The 25,805-nt window shown below is 38.4% G+C and overlaps 1 protein-coding gene across 1 annotated transcript in view; it reads left to right on the plus strand.

The window, feature by feature from the left end:
- ARHGEF3 (Rho guanine nucleotide exchange factor 3) overlaps positions 1–25,805 on the plus strand; it is a 93,573-nt gene that overhangs the window by 19,965 nt on the left and 47,803 nt on the right. The window contains exons 2-3 of the mRNA XM_062500590.1: positions 2,445–2,511; positions 22,927–22,989. Of these exons, the coding sequence (XP_062356574.1) occupies positions 2,445–2,511; positions 22,927–22,989 (130 nt within the window). The remainder of the gene's footprint in view (positions 1–2,444; positions 2,512–22,926; positions 22,990–25,805) is intronic.

Here is a 25,805-nt window from a genome sequence, read left to right on the forward strand (position 1 = left end):
TTCCAGACTTCAAATGGCCCTGATAGAGTACAAAATTGGGAAGTTGTGATCAGGCCAGACGTAAGAAAGTGAAAGTTTTTAAAGCAACTATTTAAGGTAGCACATAGGGTGCTAAATGAGTCTAATGCATCCGTCTGGTTTTAGAAGAGTGCTGCACACACTGGGTGGAGAAAAATATTTTGTGAAGAATTTTGTTGTGCCCTTATTGTATCAGATCGGGTCAGCAAGTCATGGAGGAGCATGCAATGATCTCCATATGTTTCCCTTCCTTTTTAATTAACTCCTTTTGGTAAAATCACATTGTTTCATTAGACTGCTGCTCTTAAGGCAGTTTAGTAACACCACAGTAGCATTAAAAAGAAGAATTAGCAAACCATTGTGAATGATGGGGAGATTCATTCTTACCAAAATGAAGTAAGGCTCTTGATTGATAAGAGGGAGGAGGATACCTATTGTGAAAACTGGCAAAATGCAAGTTTGATGTGTTTGCTCTTTATAAGACTGGCTATTTTTCTGTAGTTTGTGTTGCTGTCAGTGAATGGGGAAGTTACAGATTGATGATAACTATTGCTCAGTCATCCTTCTTCTGCTGGATGGACTTCAGTTGGGTGTAGATGGATGATGTGACAAATGTATTGCTTATTAAAGAGGTCTCATTACAGAATGATTATAGGGATAGATAATTTTTAATTAAGTTATTAATTTCCCTTGAAATATTGTCTAAAGGATCATAAAACTTGCTTTACTGAAGTTGAAATGTCTTTTGCTTCCCCTACATTCATCTTAATTAGCATAGAAGTATGGCAATTTTTAACAAAGTGGGAAAATAAATGTATGAACAGCATTAAAATACAAGATAAAAATGATGAAATGTAAGGTCAAACATATAATTTTAAAAAATTATTAAGAAGTACATCTTTACAGAAAGCTCACAGTACTTTCTCAAAAACCTGACTGGTTCCAGTATGAGATCATCTGTGAATAAAATGGTGCAAAACACCGTTAGGACAACTGATAATCTGTAACTCACTCTTGTTAATCACATTTTTCTCTTTTTAGAATTTGCTTACTGTTCCAGTGAGGCTTTTAGGTTAGAAATTCAGTTTCAAAATATTTTCCCCTGGAAAGCTGTAGTAGCAGGATTTATTAGTCTTTAACACTAAAATCTGTCATGTGCACTGCCTTGTGCTCTTTAATGACCTTGCCAATGCACTTCAGTATTAATATTTTGTCTGGTTGGCAGGCTGGTGCAGTGAAAAACTAAGGAGATTTACATCTCAACCTTTGATGTTACAGAAATTAATTGTAGTTATTAAATTCTTTTGCATTAGGCTGGCATCTAAAAATGCTTAATGTGATCACAGTTCTATGATGTGTTTTAATGAACATGAAAACACAAGTGAACATGAAAACAAAAAACAAGTATTTTACACTAAAAAAGACAAGACAGGGAAAAAAAAAAGACAGTGCTATCCTGACTCTAAGGAAAAAAAAAAATTTTTATGGAGAATGGGGTGTTGGATTCCTTCAGGAGCTGTAAGCAGCAGGAAGAATTTGTGCGTTAGTTCAGTGCTTTCACTTCAGTATCTCTCGTGTTATTGTTGGATGGTGAGATTTGACAAGCAGCTATTTAATTTGCTGTTTTTTAACCAAGTTTCATGTTCCTGTTACTATTTGTGGTCGCTTCTGTAATGTGTCTAATTGCACGGTTGGGGTTGTAGTGTGCTCAGCACTTGGGTCCTGCTGCCAAACCCTGTGTTGGTCTGGTCAGCTTCAGCAGGTCACTCGAGCTTTGATCTGACTTCATGTGTAAAATCTCAGCAATGTTTGCCTACCAATGTTTGCCTGAACTAATTGAAGATCTCACTGGTGAAAAGCACTCATTAGGAGAGAAGTGGGCCATGTTATGGTTACTTTTTAGAAATAATTGTACAGTGTTAATTATAAGGTAGGAGAAAGATTTTTGGAAGGAGTAAAGACAGAAGTCAGCTTCTAGTTTTTAACATCCCACAAGAGGCTGGCAGGCTGTAACTTGCTTTTCACAGCTTTGTGTTGCTCCACTGTCAGGATTAAAGGCTCTGAAATGTCCCCCTTCAGTCCAGCTGCACCATCTTGCATCATGTGGTGTAATTGCAGCTTCACAGACTGTTTTGGCCAGGGTTGTCTCTGCTGAAAATCAGGGGGAGGAATAAGTTGCTGTCAGACATCAAGTTAGAGCATCTCTGAAGGCTTGAAAAGCTGCCATGTCCCTTAGTGCTCAATCTGAATTAAAATGTATAACTGCACTGAAGACAGAAACCTGTCAGAGGCACAGCCAGGGAAGTCCAAGTGTTTTAGTACTTGAAGCATGTGTTTTTCTTTTCTCCCTCTATTGTCATTCTGTTACTGAGATAGAAGATATGGCAGCTGAAAACATAAACACTATTCTCTGTCTCATCTTGCAGGCCGAAACAGCAGCAGCAGAATAATTTTTCCTTGTTTCCTTCCACCAAGGGCTGGAATTTCAGAGGGGTAAGTTACATATTGTTCTGTTCAGGGTATAACATTCTCTCCTGCTGCATTCTGTTGCAGTGTAACTTTGTAGTTAAACCATGATCTGTTAGGACTAAAATCATGAAACGATTAGACTGGAACTTTAAATTGTGTACCCTCCTAAAAGGCTTTCTAAAAAGGCCAGCTTTTTTTTTTGTGATTGATTTTATTATTCTCAGGGGTGTAGGACATAATCACATAGTACATTAACCTACTTTAAATTAAAAAAAAAATAAGTCTTGTTTTTGTATCTGAAAATAAATAATGAAAACTGGACTGATACTATTTTATTCTAATATAGGTATTTGTATTTATTGCAAGTTTTGTATATGAACTTTGCAGAAGTACAGTTAAGTCATAACAAAAACTACATGGGTGTTTTACAAGACAGAAAGGAATAGGTTTTATTTCTATTTGCTTGGCTGAGTAAGGAAATATGGAAGCTTGTATGTTCCCACAGAAACTGACTGAAAAGATAAGTGAAAAAGTAATGCAAGTGACACTGAAATCTTTATATTTGCTGGTGGTATCAGGAGCTTTTATTCTTGTCCTCTTCAGGTTTCAGAGGTAGCTTCTTAATAGGTTGATTTGTTCAGAGAGTCAGCCATATTATCCCCTCTGTGTCCCATATAGCCCCTCTGCACCATTTGTGTAAAACTTCATGTGATGGTGGTTTTGCAGTGGCAGTGCTGTGTTTGCCATGTGTGTAAGTACTGGAGCCTGGGGTACAGTCCAGGAGAAGTCACTGCATGTTGTATCTAAGTCATACTAATCTTTTGGTTAAAGGAAAGGCTTTTCTGCCTTGCAGACTTCTTTTGGTATAATGCACACTAAATTGCCATTACCTGTAATGTGAACTTGTACTTGGGAGACCATATACATTTGTTTTCTTTAAGCTTCTTCCAAGAAAATAGTTAAGTGGACAGACATTACTTAAATGCTTTGCTGAAAAGTTAATGGCATTGACAGATTTACTGATCTGTATTCTTCATAATATGGTAAACGTCATTAAAACAAAAAATGTTTTTTACTGACTTTCACATTCTAATTTAGTGTTTTAAATAGAGCATCCACTGTTGTTTTCTTTGAGATTTTTATTGTCAGTATTTCATGTGTTACACCAGGGGTGAAGTTGTCAGTGATACTGAGAAAACAGTTCCCTCCCAGTGGTATGGTCAAGAGTGTAGGCAAAGTACCAACAACCTCTAAACTGTAGATTACTTATACATTTCAGAACCAATTTAAAGATAAAATTTACTCCTGTGTTTCCCTCAGTTCTTTCCCATGCTGGAAAAGTAATTGAGGAAGAATGCGGGTATGACAATAGTGGGAAGAGTATTGTAGGTGTGAGTTATGGCTGAAGAGAAAATGATCCCAAGCTCAGAGCAGCAGCTCACTGAGGTAAAGACACAGGGCTGGTTTCATGGTGGGGGCATGAGGTCTGTGATCCTGTGTAGCTCAGGTGGAGTGAGCTGTACACAAATACTGGAAAACTGGGGAGTAAAATCCTTCAGAATCAAGAACCTGAAAGGAGATAGGAACATTAGTACTGGAGAAAACAGGCGACAAATTAATACATCTTCAAATTGCTTCCTTCACATGTAGAAATGAAGATCTGTGGCAGGTGTCTGCCACCTTATTTTTAAGGAAATTTATGAGATAGTAACACAGATGTCAAGTTCTACAGCTGTTATAATTCATAACTGCATAGTAGACGGTTGCAGTTAATTGTTTCACATAAATGGTTGCATCAAGGGAAGAACCTGTATGAGTTGTTCACTTGATCTGATTGGGTACTGAAGCCAAGATAGCTGAACACTGGAAAAGAGAGAGCTAAGTGTCTGTTGATGTTTGTATTGTGTGAGCATTAACTTGACTTCTGTGGATGGAAAAGTTGTGTTATGAAAAGCCCAATGAGAAGCCTTGAAGTCACACAGGTTTTTATAGAGATGGTGAAAGATAATGGTTGGCTTTGATGTCTTTTCTCAAACAGGGCTAAAACCTTACTGCCTAAAATAACTAGGTTAATGTTGACAGTGGAGTAGAGCCACAGCTGAGTGTAACAAACACAACTTTGGAGCTGACTTACTCATAGCTATGTTGTTTTTAACTTCTGTTTCTATTATTACAGGCTGTAATAAAGGATCATTTCAACAGTCACAAAAAATAATAAGGAATAAAGTGATTAGCACAGAATTGCAACATTGTGTTCATGTCCCTGTCCTCACTTTGCAGCCAGCTCAGTCAGTTTAAATGTCTCTCTATCATGCTGATAAAAGGAAACCTGGAACATACACCAACTTAAACCTCAGAGTAAGATAAGGCCCAGATGCTGCACATTTACCAAAGAAACTCCTCTGCACTTTTCTTTTCCTTACTTTAATTTATCAGAAGAAGCTGATTTCCATCTTGAGCAGCTCTTTGGAGCTCTGTGGTTATAGATTCCTTTAACTCTGAAAATGGGGATTTAACTCATGAAAATGGGGATTTTCATGTCAGAATGATATCATGTTTCTGTTGTTTTTAGATAGTGGTAGCAGTGACTTCCAGAATTTTGGGCAATGTTTAGATATCAGTGGGGAGAAAGGAGCTTCTCTTTTTTTTTTTTTTTTTTTTAAACTGAATGGATCAAATCTGGTTGAGATAAAATTTAGACTTAAAGTTACTGAGCAATGAAATCCTTTTGCTATTGGCTCCTCCTGCATACACAGAAAGCATCAGTTAGTTTGGGGATTGAAGAGATTTTTATAGTCAGGTGTCCATCAAATAGACTGTTATAAAGGGGAAGTATTGTAGTGACAACTGTCATTCCAGAGGAAGAAACTCAGAACATGTGGAGATAAGAATATCCCACACTGTAGGAAAGACCAGTACATAGGAGATTATGTGACAGATGTGGTACTTAAAATAGAAAAGGAATGAAGCAAAATCCTATCCTGGGTGTAGGATTGGAGAAGGAAAGAGGAGGAGTCTGCAACTTGGCAAGAGGAATAGTCCAAGTGAAGAAAGCAAAGAGCTGTAGAAGAATTGTGAGAGTGAAAATGATTAAAATATGGAAATGTAGGAAAGCTAGTGAGTAAAAAGCAGGTAGATGGAAGGACAAAGTGGAGGCAGAAACCTATAGAGCCCTGCAATTTTATCAGTTCAGCCTTTGAAAGTGCTGACCCTGAGATGATGAGGATGGGGAGCAAATTTGGCTGGGACTTGGTAAGGAGAAGAAGCACAAGTGTCTGAAGAGATAGGGCAGTTCAGAGGCAGGTCAATAATGCATAACAAAAACAGTAGCACAGACCTTGGCACAGAAATTAGTATTGGTTGTATTTTTGCTTTATCTTCTGATTACCATTAGCTCTCACTGTTCTTCTCATCTCCCTGCCACCCTTCCCTTAAAATGTTGATGCAGGTAAGTGCCTTTCCTCTGCATCACTGTTTGGTGCTTATAAGTAAGAGACAGCAGGTCAATATGCTGCTCTGAGTGTCTGTGGAAATAATGTGTTATGTTGCTGTGTAGAGTGGGAAACAGCATCATTTTACAAAGCATTCCATCAAATGAGGGTTGCATTTGTTTGGTCATCCACACACAATAAGAAGATGTAAGGAGTAAAGCTTCTGTGGTTTTTTGGTAGTTATGATACAGTGTTGAGTTATATGCTTGTATGCTATTTTTTACCACGCTAAGAGCAGTCAGTTTTATAAATAAGGAAATTCTGAATTCAAGAAGAATAAGATTCTCTCTTGAGAGTTTGAGATTTCAGTTGCTTTATCTGTCTCCTTTCCTGCTCCCTTAAGAGCACCCACTTTGTTTATGCCAGCAGGATAAACTTCTAGACTTAGATATGCAAATGGAAGTCTTCAAATTATTATTATTTTTTTAAAATTGGCATATTTGCAGAAGTAGTGGTACACTGTGTTGCTATGATGACATTGGAGGTGACTGTGAAGAAACTGCCAGTCAGTCAAAAGAAAAGCAGTTACCTGATTAGTGAAGAGTATTGGGCTGTAGGCAGAACTGAAGAGGATGCTGGTTTTATCTGCACTTGTCTCTGATACGCCTCTCCACTGTTCCACTGAGGGAGCATTCATTTCCTGCATGCTTTAAACAAACATCTGAACCATTATGATGGCTTCTTTATTTCCTCCCTGCCACACACAACCAATTTGGCTGAAGATCTTCAATGCTAAAAATGAATAGTGAAATGTAAACCAACGTTTTGTACTTGAAATAGTTTAAGGGATGTGTTTAGTGCACAGTTGCCTGAAGATTGAAGATAATTTATTGCAATGAGGCTTCTTCCTATTCCCTCCTTTCTTGTTTCCTTTCTAGTTTTGCAAAAGCATCTAACTGAGCTGCAGATGTGGTCACTTGTGAGGAAGGCTGATCTAATTTATGAGAAAACTGACATAAAAGTGTTAAATATGCTGAAAGTCAATTTTAGATGTGTAAGTGGTTTCTGTGCTATTTTTACTGCGCACATGTTTGCGGGGGGCAAGGTGTCTCTCATGACAAATGACAAGGAGTCCACACTTTTCAGACAGTATTTTGAAAACATTATATTTTTGTGCAGACTGACACACTTCAGTTTTCTTCTTCAGGATGCATGAATCTCAACAGGATAAAATTATCTAAGAGAGAAAAGAAATTTTATCCTGGCTTTAAATTGATGAATAATTACATAAATTATGTAATTATTTGCTACCATAGAAAGCACCTCTGTGCCTCTCCTGGAATCCGTGTGGTTTTACTTAATTTCTGTATTCACTGATAGTTGTTTGCCTAAGCAATGATGTTACCTTTAACAGAAACTTACTAGAAGTGGTGTCACACAGGCCTTTTTTCATACTTGTTGAAACAGTTATGCACTACTGTCTCTGAATCAAATGTGCTTAAATACCATAATCTCTTGGTATGTCCAGTATGATTTTAAATCAGAAGGTATCACGTGCATTAAAAAAATGTGTGGTTTTCTGTTAGCTCAGTATATTCCTAAGCACAATTTAAGCAGCTTCCTTGGAGGAGGATGGTTATTTTGTCATTGACAGCATGTTTTTATAAGTGATTACTTTGTGTACTCACAGCATTGTATACTCACTTTGTGCATTCACAGGGAGTGGAATAATTGTACCGGTTGTGACATAGCAGTCAGGAGTGAGTTCCTTCCTGTGCCATAGAGAGACTCTGAGCAGGGGAGTCCAGCTGGGATCGTTGCTCCCCATGGCTGCTCTCCTCCCTGTGCCTCTGCAGAGTGAGAGAGTCCCGTGTCTTCTAACCTGCAGTAGGTTGAAGATGGTGGATACTTCATCCCTGACCTGTCGCCTCCCCCTTTGTCTTTGAACAGAAGAATTCCATATTCCTTTTATGCTTTCTAGCAGATGATGAATTCCTGTGTGCTACTCGCTCCCTTTAGATCTCTTCCTCTGTTCTCTTACAGTGGGTTCAAGCTCTTCTGTTTCAGAGTTTGTCTCAGCCCTTCTCTTTTACTGCCTGGCTCTACTCAGACTTGCCTTTAGTCTGCCTCTGTGCAGGAGCTGTTGTGCTGCTGTCCAGCACTGACCTTTCCTGGGCCAGGATGGCCCTGATACCTGACATCAGTAAATTGTAAGAAGCAATTCTGTAAGTCTCTTCTTGCAGTTCTTTCTTGGGAGCGCTGCAGGAGCAGGGAAACTTTATTTCACGCCATTGATAGCAGCAATGTGAGGAGCATTAAAAATATCCTTCCATGACACAATTTCTGGTTCATTGGTAGCAGCTATTTACCCTGGACGTGGATTTTTGTTTCTAAGAGTGGGGTTTGATGTCTCCCTGCTTAATCTGTGGGGCGGAGTTTTAAATGGTTTAACTTGTTATTGGTTTTGGTTTTGAACAAACCATTGGAACTGTTGGTGATTAGTCACAAGACTAATTTCTCTTGGAACAGCAAGGTTTATATTGGCAAACAAATAGAGATGCTATCAGAAATTCATTGTGTGGCATTTGCGTAACTGGATAGCAGTCAATTCCATCTGCAGTTTCAAAACACATCAGAATTGTTGTATTCCTAATGTATACACTGAATTAAAAAACAAATTCAAAGTGACCAGTTAGACAATTTTGAAGAATTAAAAAATGTATTATTCCAAAGCTATGTGCTGAGTCAGCATGGTTTAATCACCATAACTTCTGCCCACAGTGTGCGATGCAAGATTAGCCATGTCACACTAAAATTTGAAATTCCAGCCAAACATGGTTTGTTGATATGTTGGTTCTTAGGCCTGTGATGAATGGCCATATTTCTTCGTAGGGTCAATGGGTACTGTGAGTTACAAGGTCCTCTGCATACAGTGGTGTGGCAACAATCATGAATGTGCTGGACCGATAGCTGTGAGTTGTTTATAAATTAGTTACAAAGGAGAATGATGCTGGCTGGCCTTTAGACTTCAGCATTCCAAGATTCCAGTAGCTGGGGACTCAGGTAGACAAACCTGTGCATGTGTTATGAGCTATTACTGCTCGTGCTACTTAGGGAGTGCTGCACTGACTTCCTTAATTCTGTAGCTTTCAGGGCTTTTACATCTGAAGTATTCTATGAGTTAAGTACACAGCCATTAAACCTAGTTTACAGAGGTGCTTCCAAGTTAATTACATGGCAGTTATAGAAAGTGCTCTTTAGATTCTATATTTCTTGGGGCAAGAATATTGAAACCCTTAATAGAGCCCTTGGTTGAGGTATTGCTGAAAAGAGCTCCACAGACTTTGACATCTGCAAGACCTTTCACCTGTGACTTTTGTTGTAAAGGGTGTGTATTCTACTTGCTAAAGCTCAGTTATTCAGTTAATACCTTGAATTTTTCTGATAATGAAATTAGTGTGATACCTCCCATTTGGAAGGGTTTTGTATAATTTCATCTTTTCAAAGAATGGATTTTTTTAAATACTTCATACAGTCATCTGTTACTGTTGTAGGGTTTTGTTTTATGGGTCTTTGTAAGTGCTTTGTAATAAGTTTATTTTTGCTCTGGGTGTGGTTTGTTATTTATAGTAGAAATATTCTGTATATGCTATAAACCCTCCATGCCAGCTATTTTGCACATACAAACAATACTGAGCTAGAAGCAGCATGTGATAAAGCAGATAGATCCAATTGTGATTCTCTTAGGCTAAGTTGGATGTTCTGTTATAGAGCAGATTTCCTGTCTTTAATCATAGACTGGGTGTTACCTTGTACTCCTGCTGTCATTTACTGTTCTTTTCTTTGTTCAACAGCAGATGAACTTGACCCCTGTTCAGTTTAATTCAAATCAAACTCTGCCTATTTCTTTGTCTTTGTTTCTCCCCATTACACCAGTGTCTGCTCTTTGAGAGCACGTGATATGAAATTATGATTTCCTGTGACTTTGTTTCAGAAACCTGTAATGGTTAACTGAGTGATGCTCTTGTCCAGCTGAATTTGATGCCACTCAGTCTGAGAAACCAACATTGTACACATATTGTGTCTTCTCTTTGTAGATTGTGGTTGCTTGTAAAGCTTTCCAGAGAGAATTAAATTTAGCATTCTTGAAACACTCAATGCACAAAGAGAAAACAGTTTCAATCTATTTCTGTGCCAGCAGGCTCCCCCCTGAATTTGCAAAACTTAGTTCTTTTCCGAGTTTTCTTTTTTTTCAGTTGTTCACAATCTTAATTATCCTCAGAAGTAGCAGTCACAAATTTCAACAATTGCTGTGTCCTCCCAGACCCTTCCAGTCCAAATCAGAGCTGTAGCCTTATGCAAAGGTTTCCAAATGAGGGCAGTTGTACGAGTCCTGAGAAGATTAGATTGTGTGTCCTGTCTGCAAGGATACTGAGAGGAGATGGGAGAGAGCTGCAGTGCTACTGAGGCTCCTCAGTTGGGCAGTGGCTGGTGCAGTTTGGTGTCACACTTGCTTCTGGACTGCAGTCCTAGGAGCAAAAATAAAAATTATTCTCTTCTCAATGTCTTCAGCAAATCATGGCAATCTTTTTCACATTCTGGGAAGCATTTAGCTTAGAGTTACTCAGATCTTTATCTCTGAGAGAATACACGAGAAGCTACAAACTCTGTGGTTTGTACTATGGGAGATGGGATGGGCAAATCTGGATATCTTGCAGGGAATTTGCTACCAGTGAGCATTTCTTCCAGCCTGTGGAAGGAGCCAGGTCAAACCTCACAGCACTTGAGATGTGTGTGCTCCCATTTGTGCAGTAAAAATCCTGGTTGCAGCAGTAGGATAGTGCCCTGGAAGAAGGATTTTTATGTATTTATTTTCTTGTTTGTAAGATCTGTAATTTTGAGAACTCTGGAGAAGAAAGCAGCAGTGAATCTGCTTGTGTAGCTTTGCTTGCATTTTGCTGTGATTTTTGACACAGCAATTGGAAACTGTCTGTGTGCCGTCGGAATAAAGACTTGTCACGTGCTGCTGGTTACAGACATTTGGCAGGCTTCAGCCTTATGCCACCACAGTGTTTTAGGCATTTTACAAGTGAGAATACTAAGGCAGGAAACTTTCTGAGACATAGTGTTGTCAGATTTATTTGTTAAAAAAAAAAGCTGGTGTTCATTCTCTGTTCTTGAAAACTGTAGTTACAGCAATATTTTAATTCCCTTTACTCAAGCTTTGTGGATTTTTTGGCTGTTTATTTGATCCTGTGTTCATGGTGCTGTCTTGTTTCATTTCATGATTTGTTGGACTGGGCAGAACTGCTAACTGCACAGGGACCAAAGGAGCAGTTTTGATATATTTACATACTTGGGGTTCATCAGTTCTGATTTCTCTACCTCATTCTTTTGATGAAGTTGCTGTCTGGAATCTAGATAGGGTATCTTAGATTTCCTTTCTTGGTACTTGCGTGGCTGTCTACAAGTATAAGTAAGTTTAAACTGCACCTTCTTTCAGGTGGATGAAATCAACCCTTGATGCTGCTGTCAACAAAGTGCAGAGTACCTTGGAGGTGATTCATGTGCAACTGTAGGGAAAAAAAAAAGATAGAATATTTTCTTCTCTCAGACCTTAGAAAGGTTTTGCAATCCCATTAATTTGTGTTGATTGATACCAGCAGGGGACCAGACTGTTTTAGATGTTTATTAGATTGATGAGAGAAAGGCTGACATAAAGCTGAAATCTATGGTATCTGCCTTTAGGCTTCTTAAATTCTGATGGCTGCTGAGGCAGGTGGTTATAGGTGGCCTAAGGAGTAGTGCAAGTGCAAATATAAAGAAGCATAGCAAGTTAAAGTCTACATCTTGTGATCTCCAGGAAGTGGAATACGGAAATCCAAATGTTACCAGGAAGTCTAATTGAAAAATGCCTGCCAACCTAACTTCATCTTTGGTGCAGTTAAAGAGCTACGGATTTCATAACATGGAAAAAATTGTGCTCCTATATTTGATCCTGGGTCAGGTGTTACCAGATCCTGATAGCAGAGTATTAGGGTTTCCTGTATGGAGTAAAAGATTATTTCAGAAATAACTTTAATCTAAGTTAATAAAGAGAGACTAAAGAATACTTGTAAAATATTACAGGCTTGTATATAGAATTTATATGTCTGTCATTGGAAAAATACACATATTCTGCTGGAAGGCTCTGAAAAGAAGGTGGCTAGGTTGAGTTTTACCTCACTTTTGGGCTAAGAAGACAGGCCAGGCAGTAGCATTCACTGAGAGTGATCTATTTCAGTAATTTTTAAAGTATTGGCCTAGAATGTCTGCTTTCTGCAAGATCTTTCAGTCAGTATTTTCTGTCTGCAGAGATATCATGGCTCCTCTTCTCAAAGGAGCTGTTTGCTCACTGGTATCAGTTTCACCTTTTATCTTCCTCCAAGCTCAGCAGAAATTTTTTGTTCTGAAGAAACATTGCACCAGCTCACTAAGGACTTGTTTTCTTTAAAGATGAAGTTCAAATTGCTGTTATCTTGCTACCCAAATTTAAATTTATCTTGCCAGTCTTGCCCACTGGAAGAATGCAGAATTCTGCTGATAGCAAAACCAGGTCTGTGTTTGTAGATCTGAGCAAGTCACAAAAGATTGAACAGGATAGGGGCAGATCAAGAATGGGGTGTAATTCTTTCTTTCTTTCTAGTTATATTGAACTATTAGGCATAAAATCAAAGTTTGCACTTGTCCTTACATGCAGAATTGTCCTTCATTTTTACCATTATGCCTCTGTTAATTTAAGAACTCCTCCTTAACACATCCTATAATTTCTGAAATACTTTAAAAATATAGTCTGTAAAATAAATATTTAAGAGTTCTGCCCAGTATCTACCAGCTGTTTTGTTTGCTGAGACATCTACATTTGGACACAGTTATCTGCCCTTGAGTTTAAAGCCCATTGCTGCTGTTTCAGAATTGCACAGGTGGGAGATGGACTGTTTCAGTTACTGAGGCTCAAAGTTCCCAAACACCTACCTGTTATTTTAGAAACCTCTTAGTGATCTCTTTACCTTCACCATACTGGTGCTGTTCACTTATTGGCTGTTTGTCAAACACTTTTGTCTCTTTAAAATATTATTGTGAACCAGCATGTGAGAGAAAAACCATGACAGAGATAGACACAACAGTACAGATCAGCTTCTGACACTTGCAGTACACTGCATGAGAGGAAGCGAGAGCAAGCTGCATGGGGAGGAGTTCCTGCTGAAAACTGAAGGGCAGACATAGGGACTCCTTTGTAGCAAAGACTTTTCACTGTCACGCTGAAAATTAAGAAATCTCCCAAAATCAGAGTACGATATAAAATAACTCATGGTGTGGTGCTGCTTATTTATGCATCATCAGGTACGTGTAAATCGGGCTTCTGTAACTTTTTATTGTTTGTCTGTAAGTTGGAATTGCACAGATACTCCTTTCAAGCATGCTAGGATTTAAGATTGGGTATTGATTAAATCAAAATGTTGCTTGGCAGGAATGTTTCCTTATATAAGGAAAGAAAATTGCTAAAGGTTGAGGTAACATACTCTGCTATTCCCAATGGGATGGAGGACGGTTTCTTTTTCTCTCTGTATTGTTTGTTGCTGCAGGGTGATGGGTTTAGGTCTTTGCTTCTGTTTATCTGTCACACCCATGTAAACATCTCTGCCTCAGTCTCCTAGCCTGAAAATATGAATTTTAGCTGAATCTAGGGCTTAAAGGGGAATATGAGTAGCAATAAGCATTATTGTTTCCATTGTCAAAGTGAAAGCTGTAACACACACATACAGCTTAGTGTATTTACACTGCAGAATGATTCTCCTCTGCAGCATGTGGATATGGTATCACCTGGAAAACTGAGGGCTATTATGGACACTGCATTTTGGAGAGATGTGGACAGAAAGGTAGCAAGGTTGATAATAACTGTAGAAAATAGAGCCTTTGGGAGAGGTTAAAAAGTTTCAGTGCATCTTGTGTATAGAAGAACAGGACAATTTAAGATGTGAGTATAGGTTTATCTCTGAGTGTGTGTGAACAGTTGCACAGTGGGCACTTGTTCTCTGTATTTGCCAAGTGTAGCTCAGAAGTAAATTAACTTTTCCATAGCAAGGGATATTCAGGATAGATATTTTGGGAATAAATGGTTCCTGATTGTCATGTTCATCAAGAGTAGAACAAAGTATAGAATTAAAGTTTGTCATTTCAAACTGCTGTATAAAAACTTTCCTGTCCTACATGTTGCAGTGGTTAGCATTTAGTACTTGGTTGCTCTTAATGGTTTGTGTTGAGCTTTGATTTTGGACTGTTAATATGTGAATAAGAATAGCCCATTAGGGACACCAGTGAACAGATGCAATCTCAGATTTTGCAGCTTCAGTCCCACTTTACAGCATCCTTTCTTGGAAAACTAGAGAGCATCCTCTCATTTAGGAATTCAAGTTATTTCAAAGTATTTGTGTATATGTTGACTAAAACTGTACTTTGAAGTTCTTAGAAATAAGTGATCAATGTGGGGGCCTGCAGTGCGAGGCAGATCAGGGCTATGGAAACCTTATGGCTCTACAACACCTGGGAGGAGATTGTAACCACACAGGGATCAGTCTCCTCTCCCAAGGTGTAACAAGTGACAGGACAAGAGGAAGCAGCCTCAAGTTGTACCTGGGAAGGTTTAGATTGGATATTAAGGAAAACTTCCTCACTAAAGGCACTGTCAAGCACTGGAATGGGCTGCTCAGTGCAGTGATGGAATCACCATCCCTGCAGGTATTTAAAAGCCGTGCAGTTGTGGCACTGAGGGACATGAGTTAGGGGCAGCATAGCAGTGCTGGGTTAATGGTTGGACTTGGTGATCTTAGAGGAATTTTTCAACTGAAGGGATTCTGTGACTCGTTGTTCAAGAGCCTGTGTGTCCTGCAAGTGCTCAAAACCTTTAAGGATAGAGTTAGAGCCTTAAAACACCCCAACTTTGATTATGCTTGCTTTTACAACCAATCCTATGCTAAACTCCCTCAGCACAAATATACAAGGCCAGGAGCTGGAAGTTCATCACCTCATCTTGCCGAAGACTAAGGAATCCAGGGATTACTTGCATGCTGACTGCTTATATTACTTGGAGACATAAAGAACTGGATCTGACGGATCCCAGCTGAAAATCGTTTGAGAGAAGAATGGAAGCTGAATCTAAATAGTGTATGGACTCTTTTATATTGCATCTTATTTTTTATTGATATGCTAGGTGAGTTTAGACTCATTAGATACTGATTGTGTTAATTAGAAGCATAAATTTATGTAGGAGTGTTCAAATTCTGGCTGAAAAAGGATTCTCATGCGACAAAAAGCTCCTCTGGAAAAGAAATAAATGTAACTTATTTAGCTGAATTTGGTTTGGACTTTACTGTAAAGTTTGCAAAAATTTCAGTGTATTTAACTGTTCTAGATTCCTGTTACTTGTCCTCTCCCGTCTTCCAAAAAGGGGAAGGAAGAAGGTTAAATAAAGACAGAGTAAATACCAGTCCTCAAACAAAGCTGTGCTAATCCTTGTCCTTACAGCATCCCGTATGTGCACACCCATTTCCTGTTGTTAATGTCAAACACATTGAATATAACTTTCATTTCATTGTTCACTTCAGTGTTTCTTTTGCATTACATTGACTGGAAAATCTCCAGTCCATCACAACAAGCAGTGCAGAAGCAGAGCCTGCTGGCTGTGGCGAGGGGAGGCTGCCAAGGAGCTGCCATTTTGGCCAGCACAGATGTGATCACTCTTGGAAGTGCTTGGAAAGTGTGAAAGTCATCAGTGGCAGAGATGACCTCACCTCAATTGCAGTTTTTGCTGTGCTATAATAGAGCAGTCTGTTTTTTCATTTGTTTGCTTTCTTTGGAATATCAGGAGCAAGCAAGTTCAGTTCCTAACACCAGTATCCAGGGCTCCTGCTAGCTGAATGTGTGCAGGGTGGGAAGCTGGACTGTCCATGCTGTGTCCCAGGCTCAGTGCAGTGGGGTCATCTCTGGCCATTTCTCCTTAAAAGCAATTATGTTATTTATTTGTGTCGCCTTCGAGAAGATGAAACCTGGAATATCTCTGGTATTCCAAACAGTAGAGGGCAGTGGAAATACACATGGAAACTAGTTTTAGTAAAACACCAAAGAATTTTTGGTTGCAAGTTCCTTTTGCCAATGTAGCCTAAAGAACTGTGATACTAAAATGCAGGTAGCAGGTTCTGGAATTAAAAAAAAAAAAAAGTTGTGTTAGAATTCACTATTCTATGGAGATTATGGTCATCAGAAGCATATGTGATGCATTATTCTGCTGAAAAAAGCATCATGATCTGGGGAAGCTTTTTTAAAGATGTTTTTGTCTCCCCATCCCTCAAAGTCTTGTCAGTGGTACAGCCACAGAAGTGGGAGGTGAGCAAGGAGGCTCACTGGTATTGGCATGAAGGTGAGTGACAGGCTGTGCTAAAGGAGAAGAGGGCTGACCTTTAAAGGGGGGGGAAGATCCATCTCTTTCTGAAAGGGCTTAAACTCTAGTAAATGGATTGTCTTTTTTTGTGTGTGAAATTGTAATTGGTTATCTCAGAACCAAGCCCTATATTCAACAGGAAATGCAGATATTTCTTTCTGGGGACTGTAAACAGAGTTGTTTGTGTGGATAATATGTCACATTCTCCTCCTGTACAGACTTTCTAGGACTGTGCATTGTATCAGCCAGGCTCAAGCCCTTTGATTTTATTTTTTTTTTTGTGTGTGTCATCTCTGCCTGTATTTCATTTTAGGTGCTTGAATGGCAGTGCAACAGGAGTGTGATATGATGGACAGTGTATAATCCTGTGTGAGGCTTATTCTTTTTTTCAGTATCAGTATCATTCTGGCTTGAAGCTGGGTAATGCAGCACCACTGCTGTCTTTTCTAGTTCTCTTATGAAGTTTGCTTGGTGGAATTATAGCCCATAACCTGTGGCAGGAAATGTTAAATGAGTGATTATTCAACTTACCCTAACAAAAGGTTATTAATTTCTTGCCTAGTAATTAAGCTGGATCCAAGGCATATTTCATTAACCAAGTAATAACACCAGGTAAGAAAAATGCTGAAGTTTTTAGACCTTCCTCTTGTGTTAGGAAGACTAAACTAAAATGTTTTAACTTCTCTGTTTGCTGGCTGTGTCATCTGTTGAGCTTTTTTAAATTAGCCAGGAGAATTGAAACATTGAAGCAGTCCAGTTTGTAGTTTTTTCTTTGTTCTAGCTCCCTTTTTACATTCCTCTTAACATCTGTTTTGTACTATTTGTGCCTCATCACTGGACTCTGTCCTGAGTCCTCTGTACTCTATGCTGTAACTAACTGGGAGCTTTATAATTTTGAGAGCATTTGGATATGATGTGAAATGGAAGTAGTGAAAACTTGAAACAGATCTTATAACACAGGAGCAACAGCAGATGGAATTTTTGGAGTCATTAAAAGAATAAGTATGGTCTTAACAAGTGGTACTTTTCAGGGATGTTTAAAGAGAGGTCAGTGTGTTGGTTGGATGGGTGTGGATGCACTGAAAAACTGCAAAGAGAAAAGAATGAGAATTGTAATGTCTGATTATTGTTTTGAACTTACCAGCTTCTGGACGTGTTAGAGATTTAAGAATTAGAAGGGTGCTTAGAAGTGCACATCTATATTTGAGTACACACATGTGGATGTTGCTGATAAAAAGTATATACACCTTAAGACAATTTATAAGCTAACTGGATTAAAAAAAAAAGTTGTATAAAAACAGTGTGACTAGAAATTCACATGGATGTCTGGATTATTGTTGTGATTTGATGTCTTTCTATAAAGAAATGATGTTGTGCTCCTGCCTTATTCCAAGCTGCTTCACCACTGGCTGTGATTCCTAAGGCATAAGGCCACCATCAGGCTTTGGGTGGCAAGGTTCCTTGTAGATGTAGAGGTGTTCTCAGCTGGCTCAGGAGATACTGATTGCTTTTTAAAATTAAAAAAAAAAAAAAATCATGCAATAATGCTGCTTTTCATGCATATATAATCCACCCTCTGAAGTGTGGTTTAAACCTGGTCTGTGATTTTCGACTTTTATTAAGTATTTGATCAGTTTTCTCCTATCCTTCCACATTAATCCTTTTTGATTTTATTTTTGCTCTACTTGATCTCTTCAAATTGTTTTTCTTTGGGTAGTTTTGTTTTTTAATTTAGTCTGATACAGATATTGCCCCTGATAAAAGTGTACCATAAACTAGAGAGGAATAGTGAATCCCTTCCTGCCTTTTTCTCAACAGTAAAAATTATACAAAATTTTGTCAGCTAAATGGTGTTCCCTTTTTTGTATTATTGCAAATTGCAAATGTATAGGTATATACACTTGTTATATGCGCATGTATATATTTTTATATATGTTTATGTGTGTATATATGCACTTCTACTAATTTACGTTTATTTAAATAATATAATTCCATTATTTGCAAAGTTAGTTTCTTCCAATTAGCAGTACTGAAGTGTGTTCAGGTGTATGTTCTTGAAAGACTGTTTTAAAAATATTTTCGTATGAAAACAGTCTGAAGTGCAGACTGATTGAATGGTTTCTAATTTTTCTTTGTTTTGCACTTTTTGTTTTGGGGGCATGGGAAAAATCTGTTTCATTAGAATGGATTTCCGTATGAAAGAAAGTCTTAAAGTTGTTTAGTGTTTAGCTTTGAAATGAGTCTGACTAAGAAGGTCTAAGGGTATGATGTCCCTATGCAAACATAGAGAAACATATGCAAACATTATCTTGACCTGTTATTTATTTTGATACCACTCTATGTGCATTCACTTTTCTCAACATTTGGAATGGAGAGATTTTTTTAACAAAAGTCAGCAACTCTTCTGAAAAGCACTTCCTTCCCCATCACAGGATGGGTTTTATCAAGCTTTTTTCCTGTATCTTTGCATTTCATCTCCGAGGTGGTGAAGTATAAATCTGTTGTATTGATAATTAAAACTCTGTGATGCAGAGTATGTTAATCCAACCTTCCTTATAACAATGTCTTGTTGCTCTAATTCCTTTAATGAAAGCATTACTTTAGTATGTAATTGGATATCTTACCTTCTCATCTCCTGTGAGATAATTGTGGAAAGCAATTCTTTCCTGCTGTGTTAAGGCCAGGAAGTGTCCTGTCTCTGTAACTGTGGATGCAGGCACAGCCTTTTGGGCAACAGTATCATAAATATTAGGATTCAAAATTATTATATAAAAAGCTTTTTCAGCCTAGAGGTACGTGTTCAGATGCAGGTAATGCACCTGTGTGGTTGGTCAGAAAACACAGACACATTTCTGATCAGAGCTTGCTGCTATTTTCATGCAGGTGTGTACCCCTTTTTTAATGTCTCTAAATACTGTGCAGAAAGTAGAGTTGTCAAAGTGTTCCAAGTTTTCCTGCTTTCCCAGCAAGGCAAAGAGCATCATAACATTTTTCAGTTTGGTTTGGTTCACGTACATACAGATTGTAATAATGACACGTTGTGTGGTGAGATGGCTTTTGTCCATTGCTCAGACCCAGCGTGGAGTCACCACGGCGTTCTGTGTGGAGCGTGTCACACAGTGCTGCATTGGGACATCCTCATGCCAGAGGGTGCTGGGGATGGTGAGGGAGCAGGGCTGCAGTGAGGGCAGAGCCAGCCTTGCTGTTGGACGCTGCAGTGCTTCTTCACCCTGGGCTCTGCCAGAGGCTGCTGCGCCGGGCTGAGCTTCTGGGCTGCTTTGTTGAGAAGTTTGTGTTGCTTCATGTGCCATGTGAGTTAAAACATTAAGTGGAGAGCAACAATTAAGGGGTGATTTTGTGGGACATGGCAGATTCAGAGGTCATTTGCGTTGTGCTATGACAGCTGAGACAGGACTTGTCATCCCTTTGGGGAAAAGATCTCCATGAAGAGCAGGGATTAGTTTAATGAGCACCTTATGGTCCCTGCATAACATCCACTGCAATCCTTGCTTCTAATCCACTTACTATGGACAAAGAAATTTATCTGTGATCTGGCAGCTCAATTATTGGATTTTTTTTTTTTGCCATGGAGTTCTGCCTCCCCCTTATACAATGGTAATAGCCCTTGAAACTCTCAGAAATATTAAATCGTTAATCTTGCCTGCAGTGGTTAATATTTAACAATTTCTATATGAAATGACTGGTGTTGCATAGCCACTGAGGCTAACAGAGAACATAAGGAGTGTATTTGCAAGCTTCCAGATAACGTTTTATTCAGTAGCTTGTATATTAAGTGTATATTACTTTTCAGTAAGTGGAAGATCTAAAATAAAGTGAGGAGTAGTCCTTTGATTAGCACAGTGAAGTATGAGGTAGAGCGAGAGATCTGTTTTGTGGAGGCTGTCCCAGACTTAATCTGTAATTGCTTTTCCTACACTTTACCCATCTTTTCATTGCTTTCGGTCTCTACATCATAGTTGACACTGGTTTGTTCCTCAGGAGCATATTGGTGCTTAGTTATATAACCAAAGAGGTTGCCTCTGAATACGATATGAGTGTTTTAATTCCTGCTGGCTCCATTTTGTGCTGTGTTTTACCTGAATAACCTTGCCATGGATGCTTGTCCTCATGGCCATTGCTTTGGCCATGACACCTCTGTGGTTTGGACCCAGACACCTGCTTTGAATGTAACAGTTAGAAGCCCACACATAGTTGTTGTGTAACTTTCCCTCTGCAGTAGAATAATGTCCTGCGTCACTCAAGTTCATTTTAATCCTGTAGCCTTGCCTAGTGCAATTATACTTTATTATGTAATTTATGGTCTCAATCTACTTTGATTGGAGTTGGCCCGTTGGAAGTGCTACCTTCTGTGTTAATCTGTAGCCGTGCGACTGCAGTCAGAATCTTCTAGTTGGTTGTTTAACAAAGGAGGTGCCTATTTATTGTGTATGTGGTCATTTGTCACACTCCTTTAGCAGTGAAATCGAGTCTAAGATGTCAGACTTAAAGCAGCACCATCCCAGGCAGTGGATGCAGTTGCATGCTGTCCATCCATGCACTAGAAGCATCAGTTAGTATAGACTCAGGTACACCAGACCCATGCACCATTTTAATTTATCCTTCTCTTGTAGAAAGCTGTATTCCAAATCCAAACACCCTTCATTTTTAGTTAACCTGTGTCCATTGTGTAGGAGGGCTGGGACTTTTGAATTTTATAATTTCTTTTTGTGAAGTAAAGACTTGGTGGATACTTAAGTAGAATCAGTATATGATTTTTTGAGTACAACTAAAGGATGCATGCATTTGGGTTCCCAGAATTCTGATTAGGTTTGAAGAACAGCCTGCCACATATTCACTAGAACCTTAGGAGATGTTATCCTCTGGGCAAAGTACTGACCTGACAGATCTCATCCCTGTTTTGTGTTTTTCACAATGAATTCACGTTTGCTAGCCCTGGAATAGTAACTCAGTTTAGTTTATCCTGTGGAGAAAAGAACAAACTTGACAAAAGACTGATACAGGATAAGCAAACATAGTCAGTATTATTTCAGATATTTCTGTTCATAGCTCAGGGTGGTCTGGTCCAGAAATTTCTATGTTCTAGTCAGTCCGTTACCTTGTTGCTCATAATCCGTACTGTAACATTAAAGGGGATTTGATTGTGCTTAGTCTGAGGGTGAAGAATTCCTTTTTATGAAATACTTTTCACTGTGTAATGTGGTGACAGAACTCATGACCCAGTTTCTGGATAATAATGATGTTAAAACACAGCTGTTGTTGACTTTGAAATTACTGTTAAAAAAAAAATCAGAAGTTATTTTCTGAAAAAAAAAGCAAATTTGTATTTAAATGAGTCAAAGATCTGCTGAAAACCAGTGAGTAAACATAAAAGGTTTCAACACTAAGAGTTTAGTTTTAAAAGAGTATGAAATCAAAACGTTTTGATTTTGCGATAAATATTCCTTATCTTTTTTTGATCATGGAAAGGGTTCTCAGAAACCATATGTTTAACCAAGTAGATTTGAAATTGTTGCACTGGCTTCACTAGAGCCTGGAGCATGGACACTGGGGATAGGGGGGAATACAGTTTTCATTTGCTTTTTTTTTTTTTGAAATAAAAATTACCTTAATTGTATGCAGTTTCTGCCTTTTAGCTGAGCTTTGGGCACCCCATAAGCTGTGAACTTTGTATGGCATCTGTCTGGGGTTTTTGGTCTCTAAATTGCTCATCTTTGACTTCTGTAGACTGGAAACTGAATCCCAGCTATAATTGTATGTGACTGCTTATCTGGTTGACAGTGGAAGACAACATAGCTGGATAAATAAAAATCATGTATTCTGTAACTTCGCTTGTTTCCTGAATCTTCCTGGCCTGGTAGAAAACACAGAGCTCTGTTAAATTACATTTTCTACTAATTTGAAGTGCTTGAAGATGATTCTTGTGAACCTGTGAAATGACACAAGGAAGGGCTTGCCATTTGCAAACCCAAAACCTGAATGTGGAGCAGAATGCCATCACTGACATGGAGAGTGAAACCCTAACATACAGTGATGTAATTCCTGCAGTATATTTCACCTTTTATCCTCACCTTTTTATATTGACTGTCTGGGGATAGGACTTGACTGCTGAAGGTAGCCTTTCAAAAATCTTAAGTATAGGCTTTCAGCACCAAATATGAGTTTCTTTTCCTGACAGTCTCATTAGTCACAGAAGTTTATATCAAGTGCCAAAGTGGAATAATTGCTTACACTTTTAGTTGGAACTAAGTTTCTTAATTGAAGTGAATCTATTTGAGCAGAAAAGGAACAGAATTTAATTCACTATGTCCCAACAGGCAGCTTTTCAGCTTGTGAAAAGAGAATTTATATTCACATACAGGGTAATTATAATGATGATGAGAGTAAATGAAATGTATATATACATGTATATTTATGTATATGCCATTGTAATGTATACTTGTTTTGAAATCAAGCCAATGGCAGTTGGTACTGTTCATCAAAACTGAGCTTTCTTCTCATCTTGCTTTATAGAAAAAACGGAAAAAGAGTACTCAAGATGAAGATACAATCAGTATCTGCAGCCTGGATACAAGTGTGAGTAACTTAATTTTCTTTTTTGCCCTCCCCCTCTACCCCCTTAAACTAAAATATGGCTGTTAGGAGTATTGTGAAATAAGCCTGATCCATCTTTTCAGCTGTGTTGTTTTCATACATAGCATGAATAACTTGTTCTGCTTGCTATGAAAAAAATGTGTGTTATATTACCACTCTTCTGTATTAAACCTTTATAAGAGAAATGAAGTCACAATGACAGTAAAGCATTGAATCTCTTATTAGTAAATAATTACCATGCTAAAAGGGCTTTGTGAATGCAGGATTTAAATACAGACCTTTTGTACTGTTGAATGGGTGTTGGAGAAATTTCATTTCAGTTGTCAGTGGTAGTTAATGCAAGCTGTAAGAATCAAACTCTTTCTGTTGATTATGGTAGATGTTGAATCAAAGTATTAATGAGGGTAATTATGCAGTAAACTGCAATGTGTGTTGTTTTTCCTGTAAACTTGTGACACAAAGGTACACTTGAAGTTATAGTTTCAAATCCATGGAACTAAAATAGAGGTAGGAAAATTTTCCTCCTGTTCAGTGTTTTCATCAATATTTGCAGTGTTCTATTTACAGTCAGCTGTTGATCCAGTTTTCCTTTTCTGTAGACCTTACACATACAGACAGAAAAAGTAATGGAAAAAATAGTGAATAAACACAGCTTGTTTTAACAGTTTTATTTATTAGCAAGTGTCAAACCTAGTGCTGTGGTTTCTTTAATGATCGGATGTTAATTTTGGTTTGAAGTACACCTGTTCTTTGAAGCATTAATTATATTTAAGGGCTCAACTGCCTGGATGGCTGCAGACAAACTCTTGCAGGCACTTGAAGTGAGCTGGGTAGAATCCAACACTATTCTGGAAATCATAAACCCACAGTAGCCTGACCTTGTCTGTGAGCTAATACTTTCATGTTAGTTCATCCCATCAGACCTTACATTGGGCCCAACTTCAAAGGAATTGCTAATCCTTTAAAGGAGTTTTAAAGGAATTGTTGTTCTTCAGGGAAAATTGGAAATTGTTGACTATTATTATTTTGGACAAATTGATAGTTTTTGGATGCTTAACTCTGATCTGGGATGGAAAATGCTGGGTTTAACTGTTTTTATGTTTCTGGGAAAAGTGTGTATTTTATTCTTCTATGATTAAGACAATTAGGTAAAATTCCCTTGTGTAGAATCTGTTATACTGCTCTAGAAATACCTAGATGAATATAGCTTCTCCTTTGGCTAATAGCTGAAGATTTAAATACTTCTTGAAGGGGACAGTTTCTGCTAATAGAAAAAGCCCTGGAGGAGGGTGATCTGATGTGGTCTTAGCTCTGAGTTTGCCCCACTCAAAATGCAGACAGAGCTCTGAGCAAAGTCAGGTTTGTGGTTTACTGATGAGCAATAGATACAGCAATAATAACAGCAACATCCTTCATTTGCAGTTATTAAATACCACTTAAAATTTATAAAATATTATTTTCTTGGTACTGCTTTTCTGTGTAACCATTTTTATTGGCAAGACACACGTGAATTGGAGAAGAGATAAAGTAATTCACTAAATGTTGATCTATCAGACAATGACCAATAAAACTATTGAATTTGGATTTTCATGAAAAGATTTGTAAATCCCTACTTTGGCGGGATCTTGTCAATAAAATGTGTTATGAAAATGATTCCCACTGTCATCAAAGCAGAACTTCACTGTTTAAATTAAATGCATGCTGGAGTCTGTACTGGAGAATAGAGGTGAGAAATGAATGAGTAAAGATGTTTGAATCTTTCCTTACAGTGCTTCAGAATCACTCAGGTCAACAGGGTGGGGAATATCCCATGAGGATATAAAGGGTATGCATTGTATCTTGAAGAATGCTCAGTTTATTTACATTTACAGTTTATATAAATACTAGGTGGTTTATCTGTTTTTGCTTGAGGTAACTTCAAGCCTGTCACCTCTTTTTTCTGTTACCAGGAAGTGCTGATTAATTTATGCTGTACAGTCTATATTGTCTCTTGTGTCTTTGAAACTTTGCCCTGAACTCTTCTGCATTGCAATACTGCAGGTTCCTGTTCAGCATGTGATGCAGACTGTGCCCTCACCACTGACAGGACTTGCTGTTAAAGCCAGTTTGCCTCTGGCTGTGACAGGAGACTTAAACAGTTGTGGTGACTGACTTGGAGAGGGTAGGTGCCTTTGGTTAAGAAAATGAGCCTGGCATGTGAATTCAGGACAACACCCTCAGGTTTCTTAACTTCAGGTGATGGTTCAAGTGTGCCCATCAAAACTTGGTGCTGTTGGCATTAAAACAAGTTGGGCAGGAAGAGTTCACATTTTCTCATGAGTTGTGTTCTTGCCCATTAGATTGTCATCCCCCCAAGTAAAGGAGGACTGTCAACTTTGTGAGCCCCCTGGACATGGCAAACAAGCTTTTATTTGTCCTTTAATGTAATATTTTTCTTATGATTAATGATTAAGACAGTGCTGAGGATGCAACTGGACTGAATACCAAGTGTCTCGTGTGATTAGAAAGTATTGGAGGAATGCTGTAGCACAAAAGGGATGGCTGGAATCCAGCAGTCCATGGCTGAATACTTACCTGCAGAGGCATTTTGTTCTCTGTGTGTGCTTAAGTGCTATTTATATTGAGTAGAGATGTGTGTTCTTGTGTTTTGGGTTTTGAATTTAGAGAGCCATAGCTGACATTATAGGTAACTCCAGATTTCTGGTACAAGGCAGAGAGTTGGCTCTTTTGTTCTCATGTTTGTGATGGCAAATGTCAAAAAGATGGAAAATGTCAAAAATAATCAGTTCATACCTCAC

This window comes from Cinclus cinclus, chromosome 12, assembly GCF_963662255.1.
Source record: "Cinclus cinclus chromosome 12, bCinCin1.1, whole genome shotgun sequence".
Taxonomy (NCBI): Eukaryota; Metazoa; Chordata; class Aves; order Passeriformes; family Cinclidae; genus Cinclus; species Cinclus cinclus.